This window comes from Alternaria conjuncta (genome assembly GCF_024043145.1).
Source record: "Alternaria conjuncta strain BMP 0040 chromosome Unknown scaffold_24, whole genome shotgun sequence".
In the NCBI taxonomy this organism is placed as follows: domain Eukaryota; kingdom Fungi; phylum Ascomycota; class Dothideomycetes; order Pleosporales; family Pleosporaceae; genus Alternaria; species Alternaria conjuncta.
Genome location: NW_026250113.1, coordinates 135,873 through 160,501, shown reverse-complemented (window position 1 = coordinate 160,501; position 24,629 = coordinate 135,873). Strand labels below are relative to the sequence as shown.

General features: G+C 52.7%; 7 protein-coding genes across 7 annotated transcripts; 2 read left to right on the top strand and 5 right to left on the bottom strand.

Moving 5' to 3' along the window:
* Positions 1-1,177: 1,177 nt before the first annotated feature.
* Positions 1,178-2,399, top strand: J4E85_010540 (uncharacterized protein; the record flags this gene model as incomplete). Its single annotated transcript, XM_051474749.1, has 5 exons — positions 1,178-1,196; positions 1,247-1,291; positions 1,406-1,482; positions 1,541-1,786; positions 1,836-2,399. The coding sequence occupies 5 exons, from the start codon at positions 1,178-1,180 to the stop codon at positions 2,397-2,399; spliced, it is 951 nt and encodes a 316-aa protein (XP_051321425.1).
* A 386-nt stretch (positions 2,400-2,785) lies between these two features.
* On the bottom strand, positions 2,786-3,493 carry J4E85_010539 (uncharacterized protein; the record flags this gene model as incomplete). Its single annotated transcript, XM_051474748.1, has 1 exon — positions 2,786-3,493. One exon carries the CDS (start codon positions 3,491-3,493, stop codon positions 2,786-2,788), a length of 708 nt encoding a protein of 235 aa, XP_051321424.1.
* A 1,693-nt stretch (positions 3,494-5,186) lies between these two features.
* J4E85_010538 (uncharacterized protein) lies at positions 5,187-6,170 on the top strand (the record flags this gene model as incomplete). The annotated part of the gene is made up of 1 exon (XM_051474747.1): positions 5,187-6,170. One exon carries the CDS (start codon positions 5,187-5,189, stop codon positions 6,168-6,170), a length of 984 nt encoding a protein of 327 aa, XP_051321423.1.
* A 4,141-nt stretch (positions 6,171-10,311) lies between these two features.
* J4E85_010537 (uncharacterized protein) lies at positions 10,312-12,600 on the bottom strand (the record flags this gene model as incomplete). Its single annotated transcript, XM_051474746.1, has 1 exon — positions 10,312-12,600. The coding sequence occupies one exon, from the start codon at positions 12,598-12,600 to the stop codon at positions 10,312-10,314; it is 2,289 nt and encodes a 762-aa protein (XP_051321422.1).
* Positions 12,601-16,307: 3,707 nt separating this feature from the next.
* On the bottom strand, positions 16,308-18,647 carry J4E85_010536 (uncharacterized protein; the record flags this gene model as incomplete). Its single annotated transcript, XM_051474745.1, has 3 exons — positions 16,308-16,322; positions 16,382-17,889; positions 17,936-18,647. The coding sequence occupies 3 exons, from the start codon at positions 18,645-18,647 to the stop codon at positions 16,308-16,310; spliced, it is 2,235 nt and encodes a 744-aa protein (XP_051321421.1).
* Positions 18,648-21,157: 2,510 nt separating this feature from the next.
* J4E85_010535 (uncharacterized protein) lies at positions 21,158-22,525 on the bottom strand (the record flags this gene model as incomplete). Its single annotated transcript, XM_051474744.1, has 3 exons — positions 21,158-21,758; positions 21,855-22,389; positions 22,444-22,525. The coding sequence occupies 3 exons, from the start codon at positions 22,523-22,525 to the stop codon at positions 21,158-21,160; spliced, it is 1,218 nt and encodes a 405-aa protein (XP_051321420.1).
* Positions 22,526-24,021: 1,496 nt separating this feature from the next.
* On the bottom strand, positions 24,022-24,585 carry J4E85_010534 (uncharacterized protein; the record flags this gene model as incomplete). Its single annotated transcript, XM_051474743.1, has 1 exon — positions 24,022-24,585. The coding sequence occupies one exon, from the start codon at positions 24,583-24,585 to the stop codon at positions 24,022-24,024; it is 564 nt and encodes a 187-aa protein (XP_051321419.1).
* Between the last annotated feature and the right edge of the window lie 44 nt (positions 24,586-24,629).

Here is a 24,629-nt window from a genome sequence, read left to right as displayed (position 1 = left end):
TGAGCTAGACTTAAGATGGAAGGGAGTATATCTGTTTACAGCAAACTTGTATACAACGGCCACGATACTTCCAGCAAGTAAGCGTGATTGCACAGTATGGGTGTACAGAAGGGAGCTAGAGTGACTTCGAGAAAACAGGCTGTTCGTGGGAGACCGATGGTAGCTCATCCCACCTCCTTCTAACACGGTATGACAAGACGCAATGACGCAAGTGTTTTCGCGGTGATAAAACTTGAAGTGCCGCCGAGTTCAACATTCTCCATGAACGCGATACTGGTTTGGCATTCCGATGACTGGCGAAGTCTTTGTGATGTCCCGATGTGATCGGATGACTTGAGACGGCTGCCGTCGGAGGGGTACTGAAGAGCGTCAGACAGCGACAACCGACACCGACATACGGTGTCAGCCAGCATCACGAAGCTCCTGCAACACCAACGTCACGCACCCAGCCATGGCAGCCTTAGAAAGGCATCTCGGCAGCCCTAGAAGCCAGGCGAGGCTTCGCGAACCACGGCTCTTGTGCCAATAGCGGGCAGCGCGATGGAAAATTCGCCGCCTGGAGTTTCGGGCCCCACGTTCTTTGAGGGCCCTCGCCGCTAGTTGTTGGCCCGAGCCAGGTTCCGTCCCCGAGATTACCCGACCTAAAAATGGCGGACCCTGACAATGGTGCCTCGCAGAAAGGAGAGGGTGGGAGACTTGGGCTGGAAGAGGCATGTGAACACTTGTACATCCCCACAGTGGATTTTCCATGTTGAATTGACGGCTGCGGGCTGCCTTTAGACGCAGTCTCGTCAAGCCATAGGCATTGTGTGGCTGCTACGGCAACGCTTGTGGGGGTTCCGTTGGGATCAAGAGGCAGCGTATCGTGAATTGAATGCAGAGCAGGCCGTCGATATGTAGCAATTGAGACGTACGATAAGTCAATTGCAATGCGACGACACTCGTGAGAACTTTTTCTCCTTCACCATTGTCCCAACCCGCGTTTCCGAGGTGTTGATGAGGGTGCGCTCGGGATAGCGGGCAAGGCCACTAGCACGTGATTGGCTTAGTGCGAATTAGCGCTGCTGGCAGAATTTGTCGCAGCTTCGCTACAAATACACCGTTCTTCCCTCAACGCAGCACCAGCATCTGCAACCTCACCTTTTTCAACCAATCTCCCCTCCATACATCATCCAAGATGTCGGGCGCACAGCAGGGTGTGTATTACATCTGCGAATTGCACGAGACGACGCTGACCAGATTGCAGACAAGTCCCTTTTCGGGATGCCAGGTTTCGTGGTGGACTTCTTGAGTACGTTTATCTCCATCGACAGGTCCATCAATCCGTCTGCCATTGGCAATTGGATGTGATGCGAGCGTTGTCGGCCAAGTTTTGTTCTCGCTACAGCCACTAACAGCTTATCAGTGGGTGGTGTTTCCGCCGCCGTCTCGAAGACCGCTGCTGCCCCCATCGAGCGTGTTAAGCTCCTCATCCAGAACCAGGTAAGCATTATCACAACCTCGCCCCCCGCATGTCGACAATTGCTAACCCACCCCGCAGGATGAGATGCTTAAGTCCGGTCGTCTCGACCGCAAGTACGATGGCATTGGCGAGTGCTTCAGCCGTACCGCTAAGAACGAGGGTGTCCTCTCCCTCTGGCGTGGTAACACTGCCAACGTCATCCGTTACTTCCCCACCCAGGCGCTCAACTTCGCTTTCCGCGACACCTACAAGTCCATGTTCGCCTACAAGAAGGAGCGTGACGGTTACGCCAAGTGGATGGCCGGTAACTTGGCCTCCGGTGGTGTAAGTACATCTGTTCAATGGCTAGCAAATCACGATCTAACAATAACAGGCTGCCGGTGCCACTTCCCTCCTCTTCGTCTACTCCCTCGACTACGCCCGTACCCGTCTCGCCAACGACGCCAAGTCGGCCAAGAAGGGTGGTGAGCGCCAGTTCAACGGTCTCGTAGACGTCTACAAGAAGACCCTCGCCTCCGACGGTATCGGCGGTCTCTACCGTGGTTTCATGCCCTCCGTTGCTGGTATCGTTGTCTACCGTGGTCTGTACTTCGGTATGTACGACTCGATCAAGCCCGTCCTCCTCACCGGTTCCCTCGAGGGTAACTTCTTGGCCTCTTTCGCTCTTGGTTGGGCCGTCACCACTGGTGCCGGTATCGCCTCCTACCCCCTTGACACCATCCGTCGCCGCATGATGATGACCTCCGGTGAGGCCGTCAAGTACAAGGGTACCATGGACGCCGCTCGCCAGATCGTTGCCGCCGAGGGTGTCAAGTCTCTCTTCAAGGGTGCTGGTGCCAACATTCTCCGTGGTGTTGCCGGTGCCGGTGTCCTGTCCATCTACGACCAGGCCCAGCTCATCCTCTTCGGCAAGAAGTTCAAGGGTGGATCTGGTTAAGCGCCTTTCTTCCCTCTACGATACCCCCAACCTGCGTTTATGTGGTGGAAGCAGTTATTCGCGACGTGAGAGATGGGGATGGGGTGTACGTGTATGAGAACGGCAACACGCCCTGCGGGCCGACGGTTGTTCTTGGTTACGAAAAGCACGATCCCGGGTGGTAACACACTCTTGTACTTTATACATTCACACGTCATATCCGGCTTGCAATGCTTCATCTGTTTCTGGCTGTACTTCCTCTTTTCATCGCTTGGTGCAATGGGGAAAATAGTGGTCTATAGAAAGTCATGGGTTTCTTTGTATGAACAAATTGCCTCTACTATGAGTGATGCACTGCTCTCCTGACTGCTTATGCTCTTCTAACCCCTCTACGAGCAAGCACGTGCTCAGAATCCGCCGCCATTCTTACCCTGAACCGCCCTCCACACGCTCTCCTCGCCCTTCTTCAGTGCCTCACCCGCCTTGTTCAGCATGCTCCACGCCTGCGCCCCAACGCCCTCACCCTCTGCGTCTCCCGCTCCGCTCCACTGACCGATGCCTCCTCCAGCAGTATACGGCGCGTTATCCATCGCCTGAACATAGCCCGGCGGGTGTTCCAAGCTCGTCCTCGTAGGCTGCGCTTGATCAGCCGTCTGGAACGGCGACGCAGCAGGCCCGTAGTTGAGCGTCGTAGGACCAGGTTTGCTAGCCGTCGTAGCCGTCACCGTCGACCTCCCCGCCAACATGGAGTCTGAAGGCGGAGCATGACTGAACTGCGGCGGTGGCGGTGCTTGCCGTGTCTCCGTCGTTATAACCGTTGCCGTCGGGACGGCACCTGCTTGTGGCGCTGCTGGTGTGTATCTGTCGTTTCCTTCTGTCATTCCGATTGACCCTGTTGGTGCGGCGGGACGGGCGCCGGGCTGTGGAGCGGGAGGGTTCGACGATGCGGCTTGTGTTGTTGTGGCGGGGACGTAGGCGGGCGTTGTGCGTGTGGGAGGAGGGTTGTTGGAGGCGTTGTCGGGGTCTGAAGACGCGGTTGAAGGGGTGGTGCCGTCGGGTTTTGCGGCGGTGGTGGGCGCGATGGGTGCGTTTTTGTGGATGGGGATTGGGGGCATGTTGGAGGTGGTTTGTGGGGGTCTGGGGTGGTATATGGGTTGTGTGTGGTGAGTGTGGAGGTGGTGAGTATCGTGGAGGGTGTAGTCGCGGTAAAGCGGGCAGTTACTTTCTAGATTCTTGGGTCGATGTAAGGATTGGTTTGGAGGCGATCTGGAGGTATGGACACGTTGTAGAAACTGTTTGTTGCTGCCTTGTGCTGTGCTCTGCTGGCCTCTTCGACGCGTTCTTTGGTTCAGATGAAGGTGCTTGCTGCTTTGGGCGATGATGTCATCTACCACGTGAAACCTTCTTTCGACCTCTGCAGCGCTGCGCTCCCTCGCTCGACTTCACTCCCCGATGCCATTCAAACCCAAGGTTATGCACTGCGACATCAGAGTTCAACACACTTTGGACCCGGTGTGCAGCCTCGGTGTGAGTACACCCTGGTAGCAATCACAATTGACCATAGGTACTCACATTTCAACTGTCATTCTGTCCATGACTGGCCGGATACACGCATATCAGCACTGAGATTACCAATTTCTTCCTTTATCGTTATTCCTTTTCCCATGCATATCGATATGTAGCTATGCCAAGCCTCTGAGCGGCTGTTCGGCGCAGTCGAAACCACACTCGCAGGTCAAGAGAAGCTTCACGGCTTCGTATCCGTTTCGTCCCTTCCTCGATCCTTCTCTTTAACCATTCCTTGTCCCAGTTTGCTCATCCCAATCTACTATGGCATCAAACGCATGCTGCTGTGTGCTTTGATCAGGAGTTGGGTCCCACAAAGGACCGATGGTGATAGATCAACAGTCCAGACGCTTCGGTAAAGCAAGAGATTTCGAGCCTTCTCAAGAAAAGAAAATTTGCCCACGCTTCTACGCTGCGACGAACCGCACACATTGAAACGGCCGAAAGACTTGCACATCGTCATACCTCCTTCGGAGTACCTCTCACATCGGTCGCTCTGCACGCAGCCCGACAGCCGCCCACACCAGATCGAACGTGGCACCACAGATCCATATTTTCAAGATTGAACAGATGCATCAGGACCATCTCCGTTCTTTCAATACTTTCGATACATGTGGTTTACTGATCAATCACGACACAAGCCGCCCGCTCCACCACTGAATCGGTAGCGATACCAGCAAGCGCCCGCCATGTCTCCACAGGTCCTCTAGCCAAGACGTTCCTGCGGGTGCGCAGTTACGGTGTTCAAGTGTGCCCTTGTTTCGAACGACGTCCTTCGCAATCTCACATCGTGAAAAGTGGAGTTACCCGCGCCTGTTTTGGTTAGTCGTTTCAAACAGCATCCTTCCGCATGGTTGCCAAGAACGTTTGACATGTCGCGACGTTTGTCCGCTGTACGGAACCCAGCGAGGGAAGAGTGCTCACCCGAGATCGTGAGCGGTAGCCCTGGTATTCCATTGTGGCGGGTCCTTCGTCGGAGCGTATTGGTGCGAAGACGTTGAAACTATTGTGCCCCGAGCGTCTATGCCGTCGGTAAGGGCCTGTCCACGGCGGGGACACCATACCTAGACAGCCAGCAGCCGATGCGAGCGGGTACCAGACGCAGTATATAAGGATGTGCGTGACCGTCCACTGAGATCTTCGGCAGCAAAGCTCTTCCATTCTTTTCTACAACAACTCCAGTCCTTCGCTTTTCCCCTTTCACATTCATTTTCCAACTTGATCAACATACTTCTTTCGACAATGAAGTTCTCAATCATGTCTCTCGGCCTCATGGCTGTCTCTGCTCTGGCAGCACCCATGCCATCTCAGATCGCACCCAAGCGTGCCGGTCTCACCAAGCGCGCTGCATCTCTGGAAGATGTCGCGACCACCGGTTTCGCCACGCAGAACGGAGGTACCTCTGGAGGAAAGGGAGGCAAGACCATCGAGGTTGGCTCTCTCAGCGACTTGGAGGCCGCCGTCAAGGGAGACGACGCCGCCATCGTTCTCATCACCAGCCCCATCAAGGGCAGCGGCGAGAACGTCAAGATCGGCAGCAACAAGTCCGTCATCGGCAAAGACTCCTCCGTCGTCCTGGCCGACTTCACCCTCACCGTCAAGGCCGTCAAGAACGTCATCCTCCGCAACTTCGCCATGGAGAAGGTCGTCGGCGGCGACGCCATCGCCATCCAGAAAGCCCAGAACGTCTGGGTCGACCACGTAGACCTCTCCTCGGACCTCGACCACGACAAGGACTACTACGACGGTCTCCTCGACGTAACCCACGCCGCCGACTACGTCACCATCTCCAACAGCTTCATGCACGACCACTGGAAGTGCTCTCTCGTCGGCCACTCCGACAGCAACGGCAGCGAAGACAAGGGCCACCTCACCGTCACCTACAACAACAACTACTGGAAGAACATCAACTCGCGCGGCCCCTCCTTCCGCTTCGGCACCGGCCACCTCTACAACAACTACTACGAGAACGTCAGCGATGGCATCAACACCCGCCAGGGCGCTGAGCTCCTCGTCCAGAACAACGTTTGGTCTGGTGCTAAGAAGGCGCTTTACAGCAAGGATGGTGGCAAGGCTGTTGCTGAGGGCAACGACTTTGGTGACAGCGAGAACACGGCTGATAAGGGGTCTTTGACTAAGATGCCTTACGAGACTAAGGAGATGCTGGAGGCGGGTGCTGTTAAGGCTGCTGTTGTTGGTACTGCGGGTGTTACGCTTAAGTTCTAAGCGTGAGGTATGCTTGCTATACGACATCACCATCATGATTGGATTCAAGTAAGGTATGAAAGAAGAAGGGGGGTTTTGAAGACTTCGATTTGTAAATATTTTGGTCAAATGACCTTTTCTTGTATATATGGACGCGGTGCGGACTATTTTGAGCAATGAAAAGGACACCTTTTTGTTATTTCTTCATTCGTACATGCCTTTTGCTTTTGAGTGCTTACTATCATTGCTTCCTCGCACTTCAGTCATTTCTTTGGGTGATGCATCGTTTTTCGCTTTCCTCGCAGTTGAGTAGTTTCGTCTTCCTCTAGATCACCCCGACGCCGCTAAGCATTCTTGGCGGAAGTATAAAGTCCCTCTATTCTTCGCACATGCCCTCTTCCTTCCACCAACAACTTCTCGTTCTCATTTTACCAAAAGTCAATTACCAACACTACATGATCTTCCGCTGTCGGACTCAAAATATAGCTGACGAGGTTCTTATGTCTCTTCTCTTTTCCAAAAACAATCCAAGACACCTACATGTAGCAAAGACGATCGAGACAGCTACATTCATTGGGACGAACCTCAGAAGTGAGTGCCATATGAGACTCTCGATTCGCGCTCTGTCTCTATTCTTAACAGACTTCCTTCTTTTACCAAAACCAAAAGAGGCAAAGAAACTGTCGATGGCCGTTCTTCGCTCTAAAAGGCATTGTCAGAGAAAGTTATGTGTGAGATGTGACAAGAAAGTGTACGACCAATACATGGTGTTGATCCGGCCCTGAAAAACACAATGGAGAACTTTCATGATCAGCCCGGCCGCTCCCCGGATCGCATATAAATTCGGCTCTTCTCCTCCATCTTCTCTCTTCTTCACACTCATATCTCTACTTGAGACCGAAAATTTGAACGCGGTCGCTCATGGCTGCTCTCCGCTCTAAAATGATCGTTTGTGAGCTTTTATGTGCGAGGCGCGACGAAAGCCTTCAAAATCACGACATCATGTCGACCCAGTGTTCCAAAAATGACGTTGACGAACTCAATGGCCCGCCTGGCGCTCTGCAGGCAACACATATATAACTGCATCTTCCACTCTCACTTCTCTTTCTTCAAACATCCGCCTCTTCAGTTTGGCAATACTCAAAATCAACCAATCACCGCTTCATGGCTGTCCTCCCCTCCAAAGCCTACAAATTCAGGCAACATGTGGAAGTTGCGACAAGAAATGAGTCGATGCTGATGAAATGTCGAGCCTGTCTCTCAAACCCACTAGATGAGCTTATATGGCCAGCCTGGGTTTCTCGAGTATCGCATGTGACATGATGTCCCCTTCTCGGCCTTCTCTCTTTTCTGCATGTGTATCTCCCCGTCTTGGGAACCAAAAGTCCAATACAAGGGCGCGATGGCTGTCTCTGCCCTCTGGAAAAATGACCACACCAAAGTCATGTGCAAGATTTGACGAAAAGTACTGGTTGACGATCCCATGTCGAGCCAGTCTTCCAAAATCACACATCGCCCTGATCATGACGAGGCAGCCGGACACGCCATGCGCGGCATATATAAACTCGCCTCTTCTCGTTCACTTCCTTTCTTCTTATCACAAAACTTCACCTTTTTACTCCAAAATTCGTCCGAGCGGCTTGCATGTGGTGTTCCTCCGCCTGAGACTTCACAAAAACATCTTTGGACTGTGTGATGTGCGAGATACGACTGAAACAACAAAGGCGCAGTACCATGTCGAGCCTGTCTATCGAAACAGCGACCGAAAGCGGGTATGTGTGCCTTCGAGCTCACTGCGCAAATTATGCATAGATCTCCGCCTTCTCTTCTCTGCTCTCTCATCACATACACTCTTCTCCATTGCAAAAAAGCCAAAGATCAATGACGTGTTGTCAATGTTCTCATCCTCTCTCCTTCTTAAAACATTCTTCGTGTGGATACATGTGTGTGTTCCACCACAAAACACCACAACAACATCGTTATGCTGTGCGGCTTCTGTCTGACACAAAATCACCATACTCTCACGAATGAGAGAAGTCGCAAATATAACATAATGTCACAAAATCACCAAGGGCAAAACTATGCCGGCTCTGGCCCGCCGCGAGTGCTACATAGAAGCCTTGCCTTCTCCCCTCTGCTCTCCAGCTGCGAGCGGGGTATAAAAGTCTCATCTTCTCGCGTACCTCTTCTCTCGTCACACACAATTCATCATTATAAACCCAAAATTGGGAGAACATAAACGCATGTTATCCTCCTCCTCTTTGCATTCAAAAGATCCGCGGTCTTACTTTATATGTGCGCGTCTCCTCGCAAAAGGCCATACAACGCCGCCATGACGAGCGCCTTCTGCGGGACACAAAATTTAATGCTAGCAGTCGCATGGCGTTTCGCCAGCCGGCTGTGAGCGATATATAAAAGCCTCCTCCTGCTGTACCTTCTCTCCTCACATCCACACTTCTTTTCTCCGAAATCCGAAGGATAATCACAACATGTCTTCCTCTTCTCTGCTCCAAAAAAGAAAGAGAATGTTGCGCCATGTGCGAGACCGGTCAAAAAGATGCACGGAGAGCACACATGTTGAGTGCGTCTGCCCGTCAAAAGGCGATCGCCATGATGATGACGGCGATTCTCGTCCTTGCTGGGCATGCAATATATAAAACCCTCTTTCTGCTGTCCCTTCCTTTCTTACATCTACTCTTCTTCTTTTCAAAAGGCAGACCGAGGCGCACATGTTCTCCTCTAAAATTCTTACGATTCAACCACATGTGCGAGACCAGCCAGAATTTCGTCTACAACCGCTTCATGTCGAGTGCGTCTGCTCTTTCTGAAAGCCTGCGATACATGTATCATGTCGACTCTCGGCCTTGCTGGGCGCGCGATGGATAAAACCTGCTCTTCTCGCCGTGTATTTTCTCTCCTTCAACACACACTTCCTTCTTCTAAGGGACTAAAACAGAAGGCGACATCAGCAATGTCTTTCTCTTCTCTCTTCCAAAACTTGTACGTGTCCACCACATGTGCGAGACAACTCAAAAAGACCAAAAGAAACAGGCCATGCCGAGTGCGTCTGCTCCTCCAAAAGCTACATGAGAAAATTCCATGTCGACTCTCGCTCTTTCCAGGCGTGCGATGTATAAATACCCTCTCTTCTCGCTGTCTACCTTCTCTTTCTTGTCCCACACTCCACTCACGGAGTACCAAAACTCCGACTGGTCGAAAACATGTCTGCTTCTCTTCTCCAAAATTCCCTACTACCAGGTCAATGTTCGAGTGACTCCTCCGCTTCCTTCCAAAAATCCAGTGCCCGGTGTTTTCATGTCTGCCACGAACTCCATCAATCTCTTCAACACCATTTTCGAAAGCCACGAAGGACCAACATATGTGCTGCCTGTCTTTCTCGTATTTCCACTTCAAACCTACAACAGAAACAGTACATGTTGCGAGCATTCCGCCGACTTTCAAAATTACTCGACATCATCCGCATGGTGGAGCCGACAAGTCTGCAGTATCAAAAAAGACCCGGGTCCATCACATGTCTTTGTCCCTCCTCAAAACGCATGACGTCCAGGTCATGACTGCTTGCTCGCTGAGCAAGAACAAAGATATACGAGACAAGTGACGAATGAACACACCAAAACGCGATTCTGCTTCAGCTCATGACCAACTTGCCGTTTTCGCTGCTCCATATCGACCATAACACGCCGCTCAAAACAGACCACGACACCAACATGGCGAAAAGAGAGAAGGAAAGCGCTTGAGGAGTACATGACGTTTCCCTGTATGATAACGCAGAGGACGCATGTCAATGCATTCTGCCCAGATGACCATCGAGTGGTGCAGTAGAAGCGGTATCGCAATGTAGTCAGCACACACCATCATCATATCTTATGACAGACACAACATCACATCGCAGTCCACAAACCCATCCACACAACCATCTCATCATAGGGGGGTATATTCATTCACACCTCTCAGTGTCTCACAGACAAGCTATGTACCTCTCAGTAGTAGCATTCCCATTCCATCTCATCCCAAAACAATACACATTACAGGAACAACTAAGGACGTCCCTTTTTCGGCGCCAAAAACTCCACGCTGGATTGACATAACAACCGTGATGAAAGCAGACCTTGCGAAAGCCTCGCACGTACGATGGACGCGCTTACGGCTCCATGAAACCGTTACCCTTGAGCTTGCACTCCGTCTCCAGCTCGAAACTCTTCTCAAATGCGCGCATGCGGTTGTCGTTGTCTGCGACGCGGACGCGTTGGACTGGGGGGCTGAGCTTGGTTGTGACCTTCATGTTGGGCTTGGGGAGGGTGCGCTTCTCGTCGGAGTAGCGGGCGCCGTTGACGCACTTGCCGTTGTTGCTCCATTGGGCGTCCGCGGCGGCCTTCCATAGGGCGGTGATGTCGACGGTCATCTCCGGGGTGAAGTAGAGACGGCAGTCGGCCTCCTCGTATTGGAATTGGAGGGAGACACCAGACGTGTCGTTGGCGCGGAGGCCATCGCGGGTGTTGACGGCTCCGCCTCCACCGACGCTGCGGGCGTAGACAAGGTCGCTGTAGTAGTCTTCCCTCAAGATGGAGGAGTTGAGGGCAGGGTCGAACCGGACAGCGTACTGGACGGTCTGCTGGATGTAGCCGAAAGCGAAGTTGTTGACGCCCTTGACACCGCCGATGGCCTGGATGGGGTTCTTGTTGCTGCGGCCACCCATCGCGATGGTCTTGACACCGCCCTGTTGCTTCATCAACTCACTGAATATAGTGCAGGTTGAGGCACAGTAGCCGTCGGTCACGATGACGATGTTCTCGGGTGCGAACTTTGGTGGTCCGGTAACGCCCGACAAGGGTCCGTAGCCAGTAACATTGATGCCACCAGACACGTAAGGGACGTATACGTCAGACAGGTTCCATCGAGCCTCTGTGGTGTAAAACTCTCCGTGGACCTCCTTAGGACCAATCTTCTCGTCCCAGGAGGCGAATGGAGTACCATCGGCCTTCATGTCCATGTGGTAGTCGAAGTAGGAAGACTGGGCAAAACTGATCGTATTGTTGTTGCCGAGCTCCCTGGGGAATTGGCTTGCAAACTTGCTGAGAGACTGTCCGACGAGGTCCATGGCCTGATGCGCCCTCCAGCGGTTAGTACCGAGAGGCTCGACGTCAGGGAACAACTGCTTGAACATGTCATAGCCTTGGAGAATGGTACCACCACCGTTGGCTTGGAGATCGATGATGAGCTTGGTCTTTCCGTCCGCGAGAGCCTTGGGGATGAAGTTCTGGGTGAGCTCCTGGAAAGGCACCTCTGCGCGGACGTTTCCGACAAAGTTGGGCACCTGCAATACCGCAACGTCTTCATAACCAGCAGCGTCGATGTAGAAGCCGTTGATGAGACCCTGGGGGCCCGCGGCGACAGGAGCAGGGAAACCAGGAGTAGCGGCACCAACAGCGAGGGTAGATACCTCCTCTTCCTCCGACTGGACACGGGTATCGGCGAATGAAGTACCTGCTGAATCGAAGCTGAACCACTTCCTGGCCAGGTCTTCACCTGTGGCAATCTCGCGGAAAGGAATGGTTGGGCGGGCGTAGTTCTCCATGGTGTAGGATGTGCCGTTGGCGAAGGTCAGGGTTGTGGTGGCACCAGGGTAAACCCATCGTCCACGGCCACCTCCAGTGAAGACACCGGTTCCACTACCCGAGGTACCAAGGCTGACTTGGGCGAGCTCGTAAAAGACATTGTTGTAGAGAGCGTCGCGATCCTGGAGGGAGCCATACTGACTGAGGTCCTCGAGGAACTCGGTCGCGTCCTTGCCGTCAATCTGAACAACAGGCGAGGGCGTGTAGGAGATGTTCTTGTATTGCATACCGAGTACGTCAGAGAAGACGAAGACAGCCGGCAGCTGGTCGCCATCTGCAGAGACAGAGACAAGGGGGACAGGGCGACCCCAGGTGAAGATAGCGCCCACGGAGTCAGGGATATAGGAGAAGTGACCATCGTGGGCAGAAAGGATAAGGTTGTAGAGAGTCCAGCCAAAGTCGTACTCGCTCTTGAAGTTGCCGGCGTCGATGTCGCCCTCGATCTTATCAAGGCCGCCGAAGATGTCGACGGGAGGCTGCACCTTCTCGGCGTACTCGGCAGGCGGGTTCTTGAGCTCAGAGAGGGTGCTCTGCCACTCAATGTAGGGACGCATCGCTCCAATGAGCCGCTTTGCTGATGAGGCGTTGAAAGGAACGGTGTTGATGCAGTCCCAGGCCAACTGAGCAGGCATGCTGAGCTTGGCGGGTAGTGTTCCATTACCGTAGACGTAGTTGGAGACCTTGGCACACGGGGGAGTGGTACCATCGGCCTGGCGAGCCTTGACCTCGACGGGCTGAGTTCGCGAGGGCAGGACGGGGGAGGCGACGGCCAGTGACGCTGCGCCAATGGCGGCGAGCAGAGCGGAAGTCTTCATGGCGAGGGAGTAATGAAGTTATCTACCGTGGAGAGGGTGGGATGGAGTTGAAACGAATGGAATTGCTGAACCAGCGAGAGCGAGTGTAGTTGATGGGAGGGGGGAAGGAGTCGCTGAGCGAGTGTTGTTTGGCGGTAGGTGGGGTAATCGAACGCGCCTGCTCTAAACGCGATGAGGTGATGTACGCACGGTGAACGCGAGGGCAAACGGTCACGTGCAGGCTCCAGTCCGGGAAAGCGCACCTGGGTGGACTGCAAACGGGCGGGCGAGCAAATAACTCCAGGCTCCCACTTTCGCTGGTTTTTGGGCGAAAGATAAGTCGTTCCTGGGGAGGGGGAGGGATTTGGGATGGTAAGAGACGGGAAACAAGCCCACACGGTTCCTCTTTAAGAAAGGGAAAATCCACACGCGCCACTAGGAGGCTGGTGATATACTGGGGAAAGTGACGCAGGAGGGATCCGCCAGGCTACAAATACTGACAGGCCGGTCGTGTTCTGCCTTGAGCGTGCACTAACCCGCAAACTGGGTAACAAACGTGCATATTCGAGGCTGTGACACCAATCACATTCACACTGTTTTTGCCGCACGTCGGGGCTTTTCCCGGGATCCATAGGGCAATCATCGTTTAGATGGTGTGCAGCAAGTGCAGCAGAGAGCCGCAGTTGAGCTAGGGCCGTAGCCTATATGCAGGCAAAAAGTATTAACAGTTTTTGACCCAGGGTCTGTTCGGTGAGCTGTTCGTCTTCAAACCATCTCGAGGACATTGTCGTTGTTGTTAGACATGCTGCCAACGCTCGCCGTTCGATAAGGCACGATAAGGCCGCGAGTAAGGCCACCCGAAGACGTTTTCTGGCGTTTGTTACGATGTCATGACAGCGGGACTGACGGGTTGGTTGAGGTCCAAAGCGGAGGCTTGGCAGTCTGTGCCTGCAGATCGTCAAGGCGCCATCCTAGCCACTCGCTCCACTCCTCCAACGCCCCAATGCAAGACCACCTCATCGTCCGCCTAACGACACGACTGCGCTGCTGTTGTGACCATTCAGCACGACATCCTTCCCATCGCGAAAGCACAGCTCTTCGCCGTTGTCGTGCTACGTGGTTCCTCCTAGGTATTGAGGCTGTACGTGCCCTTGCTGTACGATCCGCCGTAAATTGGGACCGGCTGGTAAAGTCCAATTTATTACCAAAGTCATGCGCCCCTTGGACACGATCAACATAGTGGAGCCCTTTCAGCCTCGCCACCTCCGCTCTAAGCGGTGCCCGGGAGAATGACATCTCGAAATGTGTTTCTCCGCTACGATTCGATGGCCGTGGTCTTCATTGCCAGACAGATTTTGATTGCAAAGTTACACACTTTAGTTATTACAAAGACAAGCAGCGTACGACGAACAGACTGTGATCTGCAATCAAGAAAACCGTTCGGCGCCCGGTCTGTGGGCCTCCCACATGCCTGCGATGTCGGTGTTGGCAAGGTCGCGTGTGGCACGTTTCACGTTTCCTTGTGGTAGCCTGAGCAACTTGCCTTTTCGGCCTCGCACGAGGGCCTGTGCTACGCCGAATCAAGACGTCACATTCTCTTCGGCTACCCGTGCCACTAGCTTCGGCAGCCGCTACGCAAAAGTTTGGTTCAACTACAGCACGATGGCGTCGTTGAACGCCTGGTTTGCTGATTTTTCGGAGGACTATAATATTGACTACAAGGCTGCCGATGTATGAGGTAATAGCAGATGGAGGCTCGAAGCAGTCGACAAACCTCGTGGAAGCACGCCGATGTGTCAAGCACTCAGCATCCCGGTTCCAGTCCAACGGAAGCACCAGCCACAAAGCTTGAGCAGCGAAACACAAAACTAATGCACCCGCCAGCTACCAGCCCCATCACCGCCGCACCAGCCACCACCACTTTTCGCCCATGCCTTGCTTCGATGCTTCTTCTCGCTGAATATTAATAGACGGCACAACACCTGTTGCACACAACAACAAGAAAACAGCGGAGATTTTGTCCCACGACGCACCTGTCGCATGCTCGTCGCACGTATTTGTTGGTGGTGGGCTGTGGAGTACGCCTAGGCATACCTTTCGAGACATCCCTTTTTACACCAACTCCACCAACTGACGAACTGTTGATCCATCGCTATGTTTAGCAACCATGTAACAGAAACGAGATGAGGTAGACTTGCGTGATCTCTTCCACCAGGTTTTATCTTCGGCGAAGCTCGTATGTTTGTCAAAACCTCCAGAACATAACCAGTAGCATATAACTCTGCCGCATACGCACCGCCATCACCTTTCGGATAAGCAGATGGTATCTAAGTTGCCGTATACATCCATCTAACGTAGTGACAACAGTATACAAAACACACGTCCTTCTTCCATACCATCACATGGAAACCTCGTGCGCAAAATTAATGTAAACCCTATATCCATCACATCATCACACAGTATCACATAATCACACTTTTATATATATCGATTATAGTGCCTCACCTCTAATTATCTTTACTCAGAAAATTAATATATACACAAAACATCTCATTCGTCCAATTGATCAAGTTCAACAAGTTATCATTACATTCTAGCGCATCCGTGATGATGACCATCACAATGTCACACACGACCATATGCCATGTCAGTTACCCACTCGTGTCTCAACTCTCACGATCACACAGCCCCTGAACCGTGTCTCCTCTCAAGGAGACTAGACCATAATAGCGCTGACATACATGTACGTCGCTGTACAGGCTCCTGTCCAAAAGTCACGTCCACGTCAACTAAGAAAGAAACTGAACAGGCATGCAGCCTGCATCAATATGAAAACATGCAAGATACTAGCTCCGACGTCAACGTAGGCTCCAGAGTCCCTAGTACATGTTCTTCTTGAACAAGGTGCTTCGATTAACACGCATGGTCACCTCAACTCATTCGCTTATCTCGAGAGTACATGCACATGCACATGCACATTTGCCCGACAAACAGCGCTGACATGTCCCCCATCCTCCATCTAATCTGCCTACCAGCTAAAGCTATCAAGACGTTAGCACGAATAAAAACATGTCTTAGAACCGCGTTGGCAAAGCATAGCAAGGAGGTTACATACTAGTAATAAGTTAATGGGATATCTCAAGAGCTACTCGTGGCGGCTACTTTACTTTCTAAGGTTGCAACACGCACTTGCACTGTGCCATGTAGAGCCTTTTGAACTACAATTCACGAGTCCAACATCAAAAACACAGAGGAATGAGGAACGATGTAACCATTCAAACCACATCGCATCATCACTATTACTCCCATCTGATGTTGTACAAGGATACATGTAGCGACGCCCAATTCAACCCAATCCAATTCAAGTGCCCCTTTTCTCTTTCTCTTTCAAACGAACACCATGACTAAACAAGGCGTTCTTACTTAAACCCTCAGTTCCATCTGTTCAGCCCCAAAACTCGAATTAACAACACTACCAGCGCCGTGATGGTGGTGGAGATGGTGTTGTCTTTCCTTGACGAGGGCGTTGTACTGTGAACAATCACGTCAGCAAATGCCATCCACTAAAATCCGTCTTCCCATGCACATCCGCTCTGGACGTCAAGCTTGGCTCAGAGGAAAAGAATACACATACCTTAAACCCAAAATTCAAACACAGCGCAACCGCCAACCCCACACAAACCACCAACGGCCCCGTAACAGCATCGAAATCCTTCCCACTCCTCTCCCTAATAAGCCTTGCCCTATAAATATACATCGCATACCCCCACGCCAGCGTAAAAGCCGCAATGCACGTATACACGACCGCAAGCGCGCGAGCGATATCATTGGCCTCACCCGCCGCATTATACAAACCAAGACTCAACGAGGCGAGCAAGACACTAACATGCTGCCACTTGATAAACGTGCGTTGGTTCGCGAGCCAGACTTTGGCTTCTACACGCACGGGCCCTTGGTCTTTGATCCAGACGCCTGGGTCGCGGATGCCGGGCGGGAGTTGGATGGCGCGTTGTTGTTTGCGCGCGTATTTTGAGGTGGAGAAGGAGGGGAAGAGGGAGGCGAGACCGCTGCTGCTGCTCTTGTTGGGCTGCTTTCCGTTGGAACCACCGGCGAGGAGGAGGGTGTTTTCGTCGTCGGAATCGGGTTCTTCGTTTATGCGGGAGTTGGCTGTTGTGTCTGCTGTGTCGCGGTGCGAGCGCTGGGAGAGGTGCGATCCGATTGTGGGGAAGGGGGGTTTGGTGACGGGCATGGAGTGGGCGGCAGCGGAGGCGCTCTTGGGGACGGACGACCTTGTTGCAGCTGGTGAGCCGACGGGCGAGGCGATGGAGGCGCGGTAGCTGGGGCTTGCGCGGGCGCCGAAGAGGGAGCCGACTGCGAATTCGTCCTCGGCTGCTTTGCGCTTCTTTTCCTGTTCCTGGTCAAAGGCGGCTTCGGGTTCTTTGCGGATGTCGTTGTCGACTTCGCTGAGCCAGAAGGGGAAGGTGTTGACGTTGTCTTCGAAGAGCTTGGCGACGCCGTGGACGAACTTGGAGAAGCGGGGGGATTCTTTGACCAGGTGCGAGTGCATGAGGTCTTCGATCCATTCGTACTTCTTCAGGCCCTTGACTTTGATCTCGAGGAGGGCGTAGGGGAACTTGTGGAGCTCGCCCTTCTTGAGCGCCTTGAAGGGGAACTCCATCTGCCCGTTGTCGATGTCGCGCCTGTGCCAGTCTTCGGGGTCGCGGCAGGGTCTGTCGTCGTCGAGCGCGTCTTCGCGGATCAGGGCGAGGTTGGTGTCTAGGGAGATGCGCACGCGGTTGTCGCCGGGGATCTGGAATGCGGTGCGGGTGTAGTTGGCGCGCAGCATTGGCTGCAGCTTCTGCTCCTTGACGAAGCTCTGGATGTCTGTTACAGCCTTCTTGAAGTTGTCCACCTCCTCCTGGTTCTTGTTGGGGCGGTATTCCATCTTCTCGATGCTCTTCTCCATGTGGTACTTGTCCTCGAGGAAAGACTGTACGTATTTGGCCTTGATGGGGAAGCGGACTTCTTCGGCAGCGTTGCCGTCCTTGATGACCTTCTTCTCGAACATGATCTCGGGCTTCTCGCCAAGTTGTCCGTACCACCGGAGTCGTAGCGAAGAGGCATCAGGCTTGCCGTTGACCTTGTCCGAGTAGAGGGAGAAGTTGGGGTTGTCAAAGTAAATGGACGTGATGGTAGGGTCGCGCTGGGTGCCTTCGGCGACCTTGGACGACATGGGGTTGTAGACGAGGACAGGGAGACGGCGGAGGATGACGGTCTTGACTTCGAAGAGATTGTCCATGTGGACCCAGACTGTGTGTGTTAGCTGATGTTTGCCAATGGTGTATGGTGTGCCTACACTTGTGCGAGGTGAAGCCCTCGCCATCCGTGCTGGTTTCGCCAAAAGACAAAGCCTCCTTGGACTTGCCCTCCAGGCTCTGTCGGACGAAAGAGTACAGCGCCGACAGCCTGTACAGCAGCGGCGAGGCATCCTCGGTGTGCAGCGGGTGGCGGGCAATGCGCGCATCGATAAAGGGCCGCAGGCGGTAGGAGCTGCCGCGGATCTTATCGTGCTTCTTGGTGGCCTTGATGACGGCGGTGAAGTTGATGCGGCTGAAGCTCTCGAGCTCCTTGGTTTCCTTGGTGATGTTGTCGAGCTCGCGCAGGACTTCTTTGAGGATCTTGTCCCTCTCCTGCTGGCTGGGCTCGGGTTTCTTGGACGCATCGCCCGACGCGTCGCCGAACAAGCCCTCACCATTGCTCTCCTTCTTCTCCTTGTCGTCCTTGGCCTCTTCCTTGCCCTCCGCCTGGATTCCTATGGCCAATGGCTCCAGCTTCTTCTCGCATGCCGTCGTGCGGTCGCGCAGCTTCTGCGAAATGTCGGTGATGAAGTTGTGCACCTTCTCCAATTGCACGTTGGCCAGCTCGTCAACAAACGCGCTCTCGTCGTCGGCAGTCCAGGAATCGTCATCCTCGTTATCCTTGAGCAGCTTCTTGAGCTTGTCGTAGTCGATGTACTTGTCCTTCCAGGGCGCATACACGCTCTTGCGCAGTGTCGTGCCGAACTTCATGGCTTAGCGAGCGAGTGTAGTTGATTGCAGGAAATGGAAGCTCCAGCAGTCGCGACGCGCAGTAGCAATAGTCAGGATATAAGAATTGCCGGCGCCGGAAAGCTCTGCATGGAGGATTGGGAATGAAGCAATGCAGCTGGGTTTAGCTGGTGGGGAGCTGCGCGCAGCCAATGCCCAGGAACTTTGGGCGCACGTGTTTCGCGTCCCGCGAGCGTCATAGCTGCAGCTCCGCTTTCATCCCAGCTCTCTTCACACCAAGGATTGGCGTCATATTCACTGGAATCACTGTCCGCACTTACTTCAATTCATGCGACTCTACACAATCTCTTAATGATCCATAGGGATACACTGAGACGCTGCTCGTCAACAACTACAAAACAACATCCGCCGCCGCGAGTCATTCCCGCTAGGAAGACCCACGCATCTTCACGTCCCGACATTAGTGTCCGAGGCCCAAGTCTGGCCCTGCCTCGTCCCAACCCCAACGCTCGGTGATTCTTGCGGCGCACCTTCGCAGCTGTGAGCATGTTGCCCTGGCATATCTGAGTTGTTGACATTCGTCTTTGCTGGAGTCGTAGTTGATGGACCGTGCCTAAATGTCCAGGGTTGGTGCTGGGTTTGGTGTTCTCAGTAATCCCACAGGCCAACTCCACCACCCCATAACTCAACTCAAAACCCATACTACCTACGACAGATCTCACGATACTGTAAAACGTATAAGTCAAGAGCTCTGGATTATATCAGCTTAAACATGATAGTTCACTTGTTAAGTGCCACGTTATCAGACTGCAGTAGACTACCTAGGTGATGTCAAACCGCCGGCAGGCTACTTCAGATCTGAGATTAGTCTCAGTTGATACTCAACCTCAACTTCTATCGAGAACATCGTTATCGCGTTCCATCTAACCTTGATTTTCTTTACCTCGGCTAATTGACGCCGCGCACAACGTCGTCGCGTTCTTTGGTCGTTCCTTCTCCAGCACACCGCTCCCATCCTCTTTCATCTCATCGCATCGTCCACGAAAGCTGTTTCGCCCCGTCATCGCCCGCCATGGATCTTCCGACGTACCACGAGCGAATGAAGAGAAAACGTAAGTCTAAATCCGACGGCCTGCCTCTGCGCTACTAATCGCCGCATTAGTCGATGAGTACCTGGCTTCCGAAGCAGACCTCGACGAACGGTACCCCGACCTCCCGCGACGCCGTTTCCCTGGAATAATCAGCGAAACCCATTCCACGCCGATCCACTGTAATCGGCCACCCCATTTCGACCACGGATGCAATCGCTGTGGTCAACAGCCCTCCGCTCTTTGCCCTAGCTGCAAAGTCATAAAGTACTGTAGTCCAGATCATCAAACCGACGACTGGTCCAACCACAAAAAAGCCTGCGAATCAATCAAGAAAGCTGTAGGCGCTGTGGAAGAGGAAGATAAAGCAATCCGCGCCCATGACGGAGACGCCAACACCCCACGCAACGCCTTCCACACAGCCAAGGGAAGATTCTGGAAATACAAGGGACTAAGACCATATTTGAAAGCACGTCTGGAGCTTGTGAACGCGATACGTGAGGTAGATACCCTGATTGCCGTAGAAACGGCACTAGAGCACGCCACAGATATCCTGAGACTTGATCCCAGAGACGCCCTCTGCGTCCGCAGCATTATACTGATACTACTTCTCTGTCTCGATCTCGACAAGAGCTGCTACTAGTTTTGTAAATGGTGGCTTACTAAAGGCAATAATACGCATCACGACTGGGCAGGTGACAGACCGCTTTTGGCGCTTGATCGACTGGTTGATCTGTCCAAGACCGAAGACGCGTTTGAGCATCTCGGCGACTATGACTACACCAGGACCTTCACTGACAGAGATTTTGACTGGACTAGGTTGCAAAGTCCTGCTGATCTATCACTACTCGTCGCCATCATGCTGGTCAAGATCCGTATCCAAATAGATCTGCAGTTGTTACGGAACGACCTCCAGCCAGAAACCTATCTGCAGCGACACGTTAGCAGCGTTGTGGCCGCGAGATACCGAAGAGGCACGCCGGAAGGGTTCTACATGAGAGAGGAGATGGAACTTTTTGAAGCGCTTTGGGAACAGGTTAACATACTGTTTGGAGTGATACGCGGAGTCAACAAATACTTCTGGCCGATGTTAACGCGCTCTTACCCGCCGCAAACACGGGGTTTCAAGCGATCTGAATTTGTAGCGGGTACTGAGGCAGAAGCGATAATCACGTGTCAGAACTGCTACGCTGCTTGGCATGAGACACCGGGGGCTATAGATATCATCAAGGAAATGTGGGTTAGACGCTAATAGATCGAGACATTATACGGAACCACTAGGGGTGATTACAACGCGTGTCGCATGCATGCTATTCAATCCTTACAACTAGGCAAACTTCAAAGTGATGTATGCGTCTGGCTTAATGATGAATTTCTAGAATGCGACACGAATTGTAGCCACCTCTAGTGACATCCTTCATACAGGTACATTCATTGCACCGACTATTTCTTAAAAAGTCCTCTTCCGACCGAGCGTGAAAAGGAAATCTCACGTCCCTCCAAAATATCCTCAATGACTTCAATCGCGCCCGGTGTTTCACTCCATGCACAGTAGTATTCCGGCAAAACCTTGTGCATCTCCGTCTCCTCGCCCATACCAATGGAAATAGGGTTCATCAGTAGATGGGCCCGGGGCTCTACCACTCGAGGCCAGAAGTGCTTGTTGACTCTGTCCACAGCGTGGTATAATCGCTTGACCTGATCTTTCATCTCCTCGAACACGATCTCAACCTCTCCAATATCTCCTTCTCTTATGGCGTCGCGCAACACAATGCTGCTGGTGTTCAATTCGCCAAAGCGCTGTGGTTGAACGCTCTCGGTGAGTATGAATGTATCGATAAGCATGCGTACCTTGACCAGCGTAACCGCAACAAGATGCGACAGATCCGAGAAACTGGGCACGGCGAAGTTATCCCCACCCCCATTGCCAAAACCATCGCCAAAGTTCCTGACCCGTTCAAACACATCAACATTTTCCCACGCATCCTCCCCACTGCCCATCTCATGCGGCAGCTGCCTAACATTCTTCCAGTCGCAACTTAAGCTACTCCCCTTAGTAACCCACCACTTGCAGAAATCATAGGCCTCCTAATCCCGTCCCAGGCGCAAGAAAAACGCGGGCGTAATACTCCTCACACACATCAGATCCTGCAGATTCAACCGCATCAAACCAAGCGCGTGTTCCAGCGCAGCTTCCACCGCCGCTGTAGTATTCAATCTAGGCAGTTCTCTTAAGAGCTCGTTTCGTGAACGCATGTAGTTCCTCGTTCCGCTGTAACGCCAGAAGTCGCCGATGGCGGTTTCGAACGCGTTGGGTGGTGTATCCATATCGCCCTTGTGGGCTCGGAGGGCGGCTTCGTCTTTGTCGAGGACGAACGTGATCTTTTTGATGGATTTGCACCACACCTTGTGGGCGGGGCGGTCGGCGCGTTGGTGCTCGGGGCTGCAGTAGTGGACTACTTTGCAGGCGCTGCAGCGGCTGAGGTTGGTTTGTTGGGGACAGATGTTGCAGCCGGTGATGAGGTTCTCGGATACGTCGAACGGCATTATCATGCCGTAGTTGTTTGGATTGAATCCGGGTTGGGGGGGCTGGGCATTGGTGTCGGGTGCAGAGCGATTGCCGGCTGTTCGATCGGTGTTGCGGGCGGCGTTGTATTCTTCCATTGCTGCTCGGTCTTGGAGTCGAGGATGTCAGTATCGGAGGTGCGGCACGGGGAGATGGGGCTTACCTTCTTTCTCGCGCTGCTCGATTATATCCAGAAGACCCATCTTGCCCAATTGCTGGCGCTGCTGCTCACGTCCAGCGTCCATGTTGTGATGGCGACGAGATGCGGCGCGTTGAGGTCGTGATGGGTTGGGGTGAGATGAGATGAAATGAGACGTGAGACGGTGAGCACGAAGTCGGGGGATTTTGAAGGTCAGCCGAAGAAAACCACACTTGTATGCGAAGCGAGGGTCAGTTGAACATCAAGCGAAGGTCAGCTAAACACCACTCGGAGGTATTTTCGAGGTCAGCCGAGCTAACTGCGGAGGTCAGCCGAGCTCAGATCGAGGGTCAGGTCAACGTATCGGAGCCTGTTTCGAGGACAGCCGAGCTTCACGAACTTCATTTGCGAAGCGAGGGACAGCCGAGGTCGCCCGAGAACATGACGTTGCAATTCGAATGCTTTTGGAAAGCAATTAGAAAGTCTTTAGATTGAATATGTGGTGTTGACATGCTACGATGCTATGGGTTCACTGCCTCATGAGATGTGTGTTGGGCATGGGGGGCAAGAAGTTTTGGGTTAGCGCGGGTAAAGACTGAGTAAAGACTGAGTAAAGACTCAGTAAAATCTCAGTGAAGACTCAGTAAAGACTCGGCATTTACCGGCTTTACAACAACTTCATGTCAATTGCTGTTTTTGGACGGGAGTCGATAGGGCAGGCTCTGATGATGATGTCGTGGAGGATGAAGGCTTCAGGCATCTCTGCAGCCTACTTCAGATCAAGTCTTGGCAAGGTTGAGTATAAGGTTGAGTATAAGGTTGAGGATAAGGTTGAGAATAAGAGCGTGGCAGATAGCATAGCGAGCATGAACAGTGCTGCTTTATGCATATATGCGAGACTACATTCGAGCTCAAATCCATGGAGCCGGAAGTTTGATTTTCGGCGAACAATTTGGATTGGTTCTGAATCGATTCCAACGTATTCCCAATATGTTGGCAACATGTTACGGTGCACCGTGCGCCGTGGTGTCGTGAGATTTGGCGACAAAGCACCCCCAACACGCGCTTACCGATAGAGCTTGGTGATTCTTGCGGCGTCGCTTTATAGCTATTAAAATGGGGACAGTATACGTCTGTCGTTGATATTTGTCCCTGCGACCATCCGTGTTGATGAACGTGGCCTTGCTTTCTTGGCGCATTGGTGCAACGAGCCTCTGTCACCCTGAAGTCGACGATGATCGACAGGAAGAAGTTGATGTATTGATGTATTGCGAGCTAGGTACATTAGAAGAAATACCTCCGAGCAGACAAGACCTATCCATGGATGATGATGGAAAAGTTGAAGCGACTTCGCGCCACCGGGTATGCTATGTATACATGGTGCATAACGCATGGGAATGGCGACAGATAAGAAAGAGTGATTTGTGCTGCATGTTATCCACCGTTGTAGCGATGTCGCATTGTAGAGTTACATATAGTGAGCAGGAAGGTAAATTGACCCGTTTTGTTCGAACCGCGCTTCCGAGCTATTCATAACCATGTTGGTTTCTCGCCATGGAAAGTGAAACCGCCAGGTGATGTTGTACGGAAAGAATGGGGGTTTCAATTGCCAAATAAGACGTGTACCGCATTTGCGAGTGCTGCGGTGTTGTAGTCGTTGACAGTGACAAGTGCGGGAAATTCGTATGCCGTGTTGACATAGGATTGGCCCATAGCGCCATCATCGATGAGAATTAGGATCACTGGAAGTCCTGATATAGTATCGCTTTTTGGAATCTTCTTCGAGATGCTCCGTGCGAACTTTAATTGCCGCTCAAAAGCCTGAGCATGATTGCTAATGACATTCGATGTGGCGCAGATGACGATGATGACTGCTCCACTAGTTGGCAGGAAATCGGCATGCATCTCTGTCATGCCAGAGTCGAGACGGTATGGGACGTGTCGTACTTGTCTTGGTAAGGCGCGACCGAGAGGCTCGAAAGGGTCCATGTCTTTCGCCAGTGTCGTCGATGGCGGATGGGGCACGAATGGAGTGAAGAGTGTGATTATCTCTGCTTCGTTCAGGCGGCGCAGTCGTTCAAGAGTTCGTGTTGGACATCGTACAATCTTGGCGGTGCCGGAAGATGGATCATGCGTCGCGGTCGACCTGCTAGATGCTGAAGTCATCTTGGGTCGATGTGTGTTGCTCTTTGAAGACGGTTGACTCTTTC